The 11,310-nt window shown below is 35.8% G+C and overlaps 1 protein-coding gene across 1 annotated transcript in view; it reads left to right on the forward strand.

The window, feature by feature from the left end:
- The first annotated feature begins 497 nt into the window (after positions 1-497).
- Positions 498-11,310, forward strand: part of LOC102864430 (ankyrin repeat domain-containing protein 32-like) — a 68,159-nt gene continuing 57,346 nt past the window's right edge. Inside the window, 5 exon segments of the mRNA XM_006885390.1 lie at positions 498-557; positions 5,330-5,443; positions 5,591-5,666; positions 6,717-6,957; positions 10,715-10,877. Of these exon segments, the coding sequence (XP_006885452.1) occupies positions 5,330-5,443; positions 5,591-5,666; positions 6,717-6,957; positions 10,715-10,877 (594 nt within the window). The 5' untranslated portion in view covers positions 498-557.

Raw genomic sequence — 11,310 nt, forward strand, 5'->3', positions numbered from 1 at the left:
CTCTATGATCAACATATATTGCATTCTTTTGTAGTTCAAATGGCCCCTTTTATCATGTAAATTTTATGGTTTAATAGTGATCAATCTAAGATTCTTTGTATGTGTGTTTAATTAAAAGTGGCAAGATTATTTGCCTACTTTTGAAATAAACATATGAACTTGTAAAAAAAAAAAGAACTCTTAGACACTTCAGTTTTTTCTTCATTTATCATGATATTGCTTAATGGTCCAGTTGTGAGGATTTTTATATTTTTTATACTAAAGCATAATCTATATTGAAAGAGTTTAGTTTAAGGTCTTCTTCACTCTCAACAAGCAATTTTATCCTCTGCATAATGCAGATGAGACTTTTTCCTATGCTACATTGTTCATATATTCTAGCTTCTCATATTATTTGCTCAGAAAAGGTAAGTATGACAAAAGGAAACAACCTTTTATATCTTTTTTTTTTTTGTGAGCAATGTGGGTCTTTAATGATTTCAAGCAGAGAAAGCGCAGCCTCCAGCCTCCTCCTAGAGCCCAGTGCACCTCCACCTGGAAGTGGGGAGACAGGACGTGCACCCCCAAAGCCACTGCCCACCTGGGTAGCAGAAGGGACCGTGGTGGTTGTGAGGTTTGAGGACAATCTTCAGTGGAACACCAGTTGACACAGGTCCACAGAGACTGGAGTAACCTGCCCCAAGGGAACCAAGGGTCACCTTGGGGGGGTGTCAGAAGCAGTAGGAGGTGTGGGTGACCCAGGGACCGAGGGGCTTCTTGGGGAGGGGACTCAAACAGTAGGAGGTGTGGGTGACCCAGTGGGCCGACTCCTCCTTGGAGCGCTTGGCAGAGCTGTGGGTGGTGAAGAGCGACTTGTAGGCCTCAAGACTCCTCCTCGCTGTCGGCGATAGATCTCTTGGTGGATTTCCCGGGAATGATCCCACTGGTGGCTGTGCTCTTGGGCGCCGAGCTGCCTATCTTCTCTCGAGAGTCAAGGCTGGGTTCCCCGGGCTTTCTCGTCTTAACGTCAGACGGCCCCGCGGGTTCTTCGGGAACATCAGACTTTGAGGCTGTTTCTGTCGCTTTGGGTTTCTTTGTTTTCTTGCTCAGCTTGGCTTTCTGTCTTATCTCCTCCATCCGCGTCTTCAGCCGTTCCACGTCTTCCTTGGTGCCATTGAGCACGATGACATCATCTTCCTGGAAGGCAGCCCCACACGTGTGGCAGACTTCCGCTTTTATCTCCTTCAGGGCCCGTTCAGAGAAAACACAGCCACAGCCCCGCAGGAAGCAAAACCTGTGCCGCCCGTTCATCTCCAGGCCCACGACCGGGCAGATGAAGCGCGCCTGCCGGAGGTCATCGTGTTTGTCACCTTTGGTGTTTCCTTTGTCCCCTTCCCAGGCGGGATTATCAGAAAGCTTTAGTTCCGTCACATTCTTCATGCTTTTAATGTGAGACGCTGCCTTCACAAGGGCCTTGTCGGAAGACTTGTCCAGCAGAAAATCAATGACGGCATCTTTGTTATAGAGCCTGCCAAGCTCACAGGCAACTATCGGCCGCCTCAATATTTCCTGACTTAGAGTGCAGTAGTTCCACTGGGCCACTAACTCTGCATCTTTGTCAACCTTCTCAACCTTCTTGAGCCCTTTCACCGGTTCGTGCCTCTTGGGAATAGTTCCTCCGTCGCAACCCATCGTAAGCTGGCACTCGGAGCAGCCACCAACCCGCTACTGCCGGCACTTCCGCGGTCAACGCCGACGAGAGACCTTTTATATCTTTAATACGCATCTTTCCTGATTTTAAGCCTTGCAGTATTTCCCCTTGTTTTCTTTGAATGACTCCCTCCTTGTCTACGTCGAGGTTCCACAATTAGGAACACAATTAGGTGTATAGACTTCCCATTCTCCTCAGTATTATCCATAATTTATTTTGATCCAAATAGATGAGCACTTTTGTAAACACAAGTAAACATCTTTCTGATACTCTATGCTTTTAGCAGAGATCCATCAGACATCGTCAGTGATATTCCTTGTTCCATGACATCTTCTAAATCCAGTTTTAATTTCTAGTATTTCCTTGTGGATACACTGCTCCAGCCATATTTTAATTCTTTTCAGAAATAATTGTACTTGCATATAATATTAATAATGTTGTTGTTAATTGCCTTCAAGTTGAGCACAATTCATAGTGACCACATAATCAAAAGACCTAAAGCCCCTCGACAACCATCAACATTTATCAAAGTTCATAGAGTGTCCGGGTAGTAATATTATTATCCTAAATTTTCCATATTTTATTGAATCATTTCATTTTTAAAAAAATCTCAGTGATCTACTCTTTTATTGTTGATGAGAAAACTCCCTTAAGAATAAAAATGCTTTCTTACAAAGCATAGTGTAAGATGTGATATTGCTTTGTTTTTCATAAAGAGTAAATATAAATGTGTAAATATTCAGATAATTTTATAGTAGTGTACTATTCTGGTCACCTATTTGTTTCTTACTTGATCATATTTTTTTAAGTTTTATTAATTTTAATGAACATTTACAGAGATTTTGCATTTCCATTCACTCATTGTTGTACTTTTCTCCCTGCCCAGCCCTCCCCCCTAGTTCACTCCTCTCTTTGAAAAGTAAAAGAAAAATTCTTTCATTGGTATACAATCCCCCTGCACCCAGGGCACCATCTCCCACCACCCCAAGTAAACTCCACTATGCAACCTTAATTCTGGACTCTTGTGATAGCCATAATACCCTATCAGGTTCGCTTTTAAATTGTTCTCTCCCTCATCTGTTTCAATGCAGTATATATAATTTATCTCATTCTTCTCAGTCTTACACTAACCCTGATGTCAGTCCCATTCTACAACCGTGGCACCATGCAGTATTTGTCCTTTTGTGATGGAGGTACTTAACTCAGCATAATGTCCTCCAGGCTCACCCATTTTTAAAATATTGAATGAGTTCCTTGTTTTTCAATGCAGCATAGTATTCCATTGTGTGAATATACCACAGCTTCTCTATCCATTCGTTTGTTGATGGGCACTTGGATTGTTTCCAACTCCTTGCTATTGTGAACAAAGCTGCAATAAACATGGGTGTGCATATTATCTGCTTTATGGTGATTATGGTTTCTTTAGGGTATATTCCCAGTAATGGAATTGCTGGGTCAAATGGTATCTCTATTTGCAACTTTTTGAGAAAGCACCACACCATTTTCCACAGTGGTTGCACCATTTTACACTCCCACCAACAGTGAATAAGGGTTCCAGTTTCTCCACAACCTCGCCAGCATTTGTTGCTTGCTGTTCTTGCTATTCTTACTGGGGTGAGATGATATCTCATAGTTGTTTTGATTTGCATCTCTCTTAGAGCTAGTGATTTTGAACATTTCTTTATGTGTTCGTTGGCTATCTGAATGTCTTCCTTGGTGAAGTGTCTGTTCATATCCTGTGTCCATTTTTTTAGTGGATTATTTACCTTTATCTTGTTGTGGTGAGAATCATTTCATTTTTTTAATGGACACAGAGATAGTTCTCTTTCATTCAGTTGACCAAGTAGCTGTGTTCCAAATTTCTTGCGTAGTCTCTAAAGGTGTGTTATTTGAAGCACCTCACTTGGTAGTACATCAATTCCTGGGACTTTGTTTTTTCAAGTGTCTTCAGTGCATCCTGGACTTAATACTTCGGTAATATTGTTAATCTCACCTGATTCAGGTGTAGAGCTCTCTGGTCTTTTTTATTTCATTATCAGTCAGTACCATTTGTTCTCTTTCAAGAAAATTATTGTACACTTTCAATTTTTAAGTCAGAAAAATATCTGTAATTTTACTTAAATCAGACTGGGGGGGAACACTTCTGTGAAATTAACTTTTTATTTTGATTTGTGTGAAAATTTACAGAGTAAATTGATAATTCCATTTAACAGTTCATACCCATTAATGACATTAAATTACTGTCTCTATAACAACAACATTTCATATACTTCAACTCTTCTCATTTCTGTATATCCTTCTTTTCTATCTCTTCTTGTCTTATGAGCTTTACTTCTCTCTAGGTGAATTTCATTTTTTAATTTCAAGTGGTTGATTATTCTGAAAAGTTCATTCCTCTTCATGTTATTGATCATCTGTGCTCATTATTTGACTGAAAGTTAAGTCACCAGGTTAATTTCAGTTCTAGACTTGAAGGATGATTAAGCAGTCAGAGTAAGGGAGCACAACATAGTTTAAAATGAAAAACGATGTACATCAAGATTGTATCCTTTCTTCATTGTATTCAGTCTATGTATTGAACAAATTATTGGAGAAGCTAGAATCTATGCAGATGAATGTGGTATCAGGATTGGAGGAATATTCGTCTGTAACCTACGTTGTGCAGATGATACCTTGCTTGCTGAAAGTCAGGAGGACTTGAAACACTTGCTGCAGAAGATCAGAGAATTTAGCCTTTAAAATTAATTGCATCTCAACATCAGGAAAACAAAAATTCTACCACTAGATCGATAGGCAACATCATTATAGAGGGAGAAAGGTTAAAACTCTGAAAGACTTCATATTAATTGGATCCATAATCAACACCCTTGGTACCAGCAGTCAGGAGATGTATTGCACTTGGAAAATATGCAACCAGGCATCTTTCCAAATTATTGGGGAGCAGTAATGTCACTTTGAAGACTAAGTTACGCCTTATTCAGGCAGAGTCTTTTCAGTCACTTACTATGCATCAGAGTTGGACGTGTCTAAGGATGACAGAAAAATATGATATCTTTGAACTCTAGTGTTGGAGAAAAGTGCTGAATATCTCATGGACTGCCAAAAAAAGACTTGTTTCTTGGAGAAGGTGCAGCCAGTGTGTTTCAAAAGTTTATACAACTTTGTCTCCTATACTTTGAGCATGTTTCTCAGAGAAGCTCTTCTTTGGAGAGTTAATGAAAGAGAGGAAGACCCTCAACAAGATGGATTGACACAGTAACAGCAGCAGTTGGGCTTATGTTAGAGATTGTAAGGATGGCGTAGGATACGATAGAGTTCAGATCTTTTGTTTATAGGATCACCATGAGTTGGGCTAAACACGAGATACCTAATAACAAGCTTCATAGGTATTTGACTAAGCAGTCCAGAAATGCTGGTGTTTTTGTTACGATTTTGAGTTCTACATTTTCCTCCCAGTCTGTCAAGGATAGTCTTGTGATTCATTTCAGATTACTTTTGAAATATATTTTTATTTACATATAAGTAATTTTCACATTTTTAATTAAGCCATATGTTTATTTCATTCTATTTTGGTTTTAAGAAAAACTTTCTAGTTGTTTGGATATTTTCTTTATGTTTTATCTTTATTATGTATATTAGATGGAAGATTATACTCCAAAGCATATCATCCAGATGACAGGATTTAAGATGGAAGAGAAGGAAGCTTTGGGCAAATTGCTTTTAAAACTAGATTGCACTTTTATTAAGAGTGAGGTAAGTACAGAAACTTAGCAAAATGTTCAAGTATAGCTGAAAAAGAATATTAAATAATGACTCCACCACCAAATGTAAGAATAAATTATGTCGTAAAGAAGTATTAAGTTAGTAACATTTCTTTCTGTGCATTCTTTCCCCCTCTAGAAATACAAAAATTGTACACATCTTATAGCTGAGCGTGTATGTAAGAGTGAAAAATTTTTAGCAGCTTGTGCAGCAGGTAAGTTTACTGTCCTTCCCTGAAAATATAACTGCTTTGTACTAAAAAAATTAATCATAGTTAAAAAATACCTTAGTGAGTTTAGATTCTAAAAAGATAATGTTTTATCATTACTACAAAAGCACATATTTTTTAAATTTTTCTGAAGATATTTTATGATAAAGTTTTTATTTTCTGAGTGAAACTTTGTCATTTAAAAATACATAAAAGTAGGTATCTTTAAGAAATATTTACTACACCAAAGATTTCATGTCTTTCAGTAGTATATAGAATGAAAAAAAAATTCCTTTAGTAAAAGGATTTGGCAAACAATGCCCAAAGCATAGCTTTTGTAGAAGTCCTAGCTATTCTTAGAATTGCTCATGATTTTTCATTGAGCAACAACTTTAGTTTTTGTTTTTTCAATTATCTTTTCCCTAATAAATCTCATCTCTTTCATGTTATGAAGTAGTAATCATCTAATTTTATTTTTCTAAGATACTAAATCTCGTAATCCTTATTACATCAAAATTTCCTGCCTTCATTTGTCACCATTGATATTCCTTCTTTGGTTCACTGTTGTGATTGCTCTTGAATGTCACTCTATTTATGTCCACTGATAATAAAAATGAACAAAAACACATTTAAGTCAGGTGAATTTACTTGTTTTAGAGTAATTTAATAGAAAAATATTCGTTATTATCCCAGAAATTAATGTATGTGCTCTCCCTTGCTGTTAAAAAAAAAAAAAAATAACAGTGTCCTAGTAAACTACAAAATGGACTTAACCTGTGAAATTCTCTGATCTAATAATTCTGTTTTTCAAAGTGGAGCAATACTATAATCATGATTGAAAAAGTTCATTAACAAAGTGGGAAGAATATCCATTAAGCCCAAAACTGAAGGATAAAACAGTAAAAGTTCAAATAACTAAATTTTATATTAAAGAATCAGTGTTGAAAATATAACCTCATGCTGAGAAAGGTTGGATTTTATTTGATATTTGGTCTTATTGTTTACCACTTATCAAGATCAGTATTCTTTTGTAATGACAGTTCATTTGCTTTCCAGGAAAGTGGGTACTAACTAAGGACTACATAATTCATAGTGCCAAATGTGGCAGATGGCTTGATGAAACAACTTACGAATGGGGATATAAAATTGAAAAAGATTCCCATTATTCACCTCAAATGCAATCTGCACCTAAAAGATGGCGTGAAGAATTGAAACGCACTGGTGCTCCAGGAGCCTTCCACAGATGGAATGTTGTCCTCCTAGTTAGAGCTGATAAACGAAGTGATTCACTTGTAAGGTAAGATGAGATCTCGTTTTTAAAAAATGAAGTAATGAATGAGAAAACAGTTTTTATTTGCGTGAATGTCTTTTTCATTTCTTTGCTATTACTAATGTCCAAATGAACCATTGTTACTTTTTCATTGATCACTTACCTGAGTTCATTTCAGTATATGTGTCACTTGATAGACTGAAATCTTTTTTTTAGTGTTGTTTTAGATTCGTCTAGTGAACTCTCTTTGCTTCCCTTGTTATTATTAGTTTCATTGATAATACTGAGCAGTACTCAGATATACCAGTTTGTTTATTAATTTATACCTTCTGATAGACAACTGGAATGTTAACCATTTATACTTGTATGAATTACGTTGCTATGAAAATTTATATTTTCATATGCTTATTTTTCTTTTTTCCTTCTGTTATGTAGGGATAAAGTTGCTGTCTCACCTGACAAGTATATATTTAATGTAAAATGCTGAACTGTTTTCCAAAGAATTGAACCTTTTTACATTTTCACTAGCCTTCTGTAAGGGTTCCAGTTACTCTGAGTTACTGAGGCATTATTGTGTTAAGTGAATTGATTTTGTATGTGGGGTGAATGCTAACTTCCTGTTCTGTTCCCCTTATCTACATGTACTTGTTTACCTGTTTTGGTTGCTGTAGCTTTATAATGAGTCTTGAAATTGTGTATCCTTTATCTTTCTAATCTTCTGTATTGTTTTAGTTATTCTGAACTCGGTATATTTTCATATACAGTTTAAAATCAGTTTGTGCAGAAAAGCATGTTGTACTTTTATTGGAGCTCTGATCAGTTAATTCTATCTCTATTTAAATCTTTAATTTTTCTTATTTATAGTCTTCATATCTTATATACATTATTTTGTTAAATTTATTGTTAGATATATTTCAAGATGCTTTTTAAATGTGTCTGAAGGTTATTAATCTTCATCTATTGTGATAATTTGGTTTTTTAATTTCTTATTCTCTTAATATGGCTGATTATATTGATTCAGGTTTAAATATTACAATAAATTTACTTTCCTTAGAAAAACTCCACTTAATCATAGTATATTATCCCTTTCTAATATATTGCTGAGTTCTGTTTGGATATATATTGTCAAGGATTTTTTTTAAGTGCATCATCAAAGACAGTCTAAACCTTGGAGAGATCGTGACAGTGAGCAGGGTTGGGCAAGATTCTGATCTGTTGCTCGTAGAATCATTGTGAGTCAGTTGACTCAGTGGCCTAACAGCCACACTATCTTCATGATACAGATTTTCTCCATCAACGATGACTAGTTATTAACTGTAGATCTCTTATAATCAAGTACTATTACTAGTTGCTATTTAGTCTATTCTAATTCTTGGAAAATCCCATGTGTTACATAGTAGATGGCTGAATATGATTTTTTGACGAGTCTTTATGGAAGCAGGAAGCTTGGTAGCCCAGTAGTTAAGGACTTGCACTACCAGTTGCTCTTGAAAAAAGTTTGTCTCTCTCCTCCCATGTGATTTGTAGCTACTGAAAACCTGCTAGAGGGTCAGCTGTGAGTCAGTTCCAATTTTATAGCAATAAATTGTCCTATTTTATTGAAGCAGATTGCAGGCTTTTCATTAAGGGTGTCACTGGGTAGATTTGAACTGCTAATGTTTATGTTAGAATTTCAGTGCAAACTCTTTCTTCCACTGAAAAGTTAGCCGGTGCAATAAGACAAAGAAAAGAAATAAAAGTTACAGAATTGAAAAGTCGTGAACATATACTAAAATTTTCTCAATTGCAAATATTTCAAGCACTAACAAATGAATTTAGCAAGACCACAATATAACAAATTGTATTTCTGTGTAATAATGATGAATTTGGAATTGGAATTTTAAAAGCAATGCAATTTGTTTCATAAGTTTCTTCTGTTCATTTGTTTAATGGATTTCTGTACATGGTTTTATTCTTTTCTTCTTGGGGCTTAATTAGTTTTCTTTTTCTAGCTCCTTAAAATTAAACCATTTAAGAAAAGAAAAAATAAGCCACTGTTATCTAATGTCACTTCCTCCTAAGCACCACTTTATAAGTTACTACAATTTTGGATTAACTTGTTGTGCATCAGGGTGTTGGACAATGACCAAGGAGGATAAAAGGAGAATTGATGCCTTTGAGCTGTGGTGCTAGAGGAGTATTGAGAGTACCATGGACTGCTAGGAAAACAGATTCATCCTGGAAAGGTTTAAACCGGGTGGCTCCTTGGAGGCAAGGATTCTGAGGCTCCGTCTAACATACTTTGGACATGTTGTGAGGAGAGACCGGTCCTTAGAGAAGGACATCATGCTTGGGAGGGTGGAGGGACAGCTCAGGAGGGGAAGGCCCTCTATGAGGTGGATTGATTGATTCAGTGACTGGGGTAATCAGGATGGGTGTGTCAGAGACAGTGCAATTGGCACAGGACAGCAGAGTTTAGGGCTGTTGTACATAGGGTGGCTATGAGTCGCAAGTGACTCGACGGCACATAACAACAACAACATTTGACTCAGTTCACAGTATTATTTTTTTTTTTTTTAGTTCAGAGTATTTTTTACATTTTCTTTTTTATTTCTTTGTCTTATTTTACATACAGATTTGTCAGAGAATTATGAAATAGTTGGAGATTTTCTGAATATCTTTTTGCTGTTGATTTCTCCTTTAACTATATGTGGTTAAAGAGCATAACGTTTTTGTCATTATAATCTGTTTAAATTTGTTAAGATATTTTTTCTGGATGAGAATATTGTCTAATGAGTGCTTCATGTGTCTTTAAAGAAAACAACTGTACTCTACTGTTGTTGGGCTAGCTGTTCCATGTGAAGTACTTTCAATGGCTTGATAATATATTTTGGTCTTATATAAACATTGATTTTCTATATGCTTGTTCCACACATTACTGATAATGGAATTTTCCATTTTGTCACTGCAAAAGCTTTTTGCTTATCTATCCTTTCAATTTTGTTTTCCCTGAAAATCATGTGCTTAAATTCATGATTTTCTCAATTACTTGTTAAATGTTTACTGTATTTTCTTGTGCTTTCTAAATCCTAAGCCTAAGTAGAACTTCATGAAACTTTTGACATGTATATTTATTTGTATATATACTGAATTAAATGTAAAATATTTTTCTTACAGTAGATCACAATTAAACTTTTTTGAAAGCAAATTTCTTAGAGTTGCCAACTGCTTCCATTCTTGTGGTCTAAAATGCTCCAATTGGAGTTAAATTAGGTTGTCTTTCAAGGTAATTTAAATATTGAAATAATTTTTTAGTAGCTAAAATAACTTAAAAGTTCATATTTCCTTCAGAAAATCTGCCTATATACTTGATGTCTAATTTTCTAAGGCTGTTGTAATGAAATACCAGAGTAGGTGACTTTAAAGACTAGAATTCAGTTGTCTCTAGTTTGGGAAGCTAGAAGTCCATTATCAGGGCGTCAGCTCTAGGAAATGGTCCCTTCTTATCAGTAGCCCTGAATACTCCTTGGAATTCTTTGACTTGTCCAGTGATTTCTTACATTACCTTTATATATGTCTATCATTGTCTGTCTTCTTCCCTCTTGTAGAAGATATTAGGTTTAGAACCCATCCTCCACTGTGAAGACCTTATTAGTATATACAGAAGAAAAAAAATCTTCCAAATGGATTGTTACTTAACTGAGGTTAAGATTTCAGCATAACTTTATCAGAGATGTAATTCAATCTCTAATACTTGAGAAATAATTAATTCTGGTTATTTGACATATATATATTTTTTATTCAGAGTCCTGGAGGCTGGAAAGGCAAATGTTCTTTTATCAAAGAGTTTACAAAGTGGGATAACTCATGTGATTGCCAGTAATGCAAGAATCAAGGCTGAGAAAGAAAAAGATAACTTTCAAGCTCCATTTTATCCAATTCAGTACCTAGGAGATTTTCTCTTAGAAGTAAGTAAAATAAATAGTATTTTTAAATATTTATAAAATATATGAGGTGAATTGATTCAGTGACTGGGGTAATTAGGTGTGTCGGAGACAGACTGGCACAAGATAGAGCAGGGTTTAGGGCTGTTGTATGAGTCGTAGTCAACTCGATGGCACATAACAACCAAAAGTAAATATATATATTGTAGCTGATGTTAGATGGATCTTGGCTGAAAGCAGGGAATACCAGAAGATGTCTATCTGTGTTTCATTGACTGTGCAAATGTATTTGACTGTGTAGATCATAACAAACTGTGGCTGACTCTGAGAAGAATGGGAATCCCAGAACACTTGATCGTTCTAATACGAAACTTATACTTGGACCAGGAGGCAGTCGTCAGAACAGAGCAAGGGAACACTGCATGGTTCAAAACTGGGAAGGGGGTACGCCAGGGAT

The sequence above is a fragment of the Elephantulus edwardii genome, unplaced genomic scaffold (assembly GCF_000299155.1).
Source record: "Elephantulus edwardii isolate Elephantulus edwardi_28Jun2011 unplaced genomic scaffold, EleEdw1.0 scaffold00043, whole genome shotgun sequence".
In the NCBI taxonomy this organism is placed as follows: domain Eukaryota; kingdom Metazoa; phylum Chordata; class Mammalia; order Macroscelidea; family Macroscelididae; genus Elephantulus; species Elephantulus edwardii.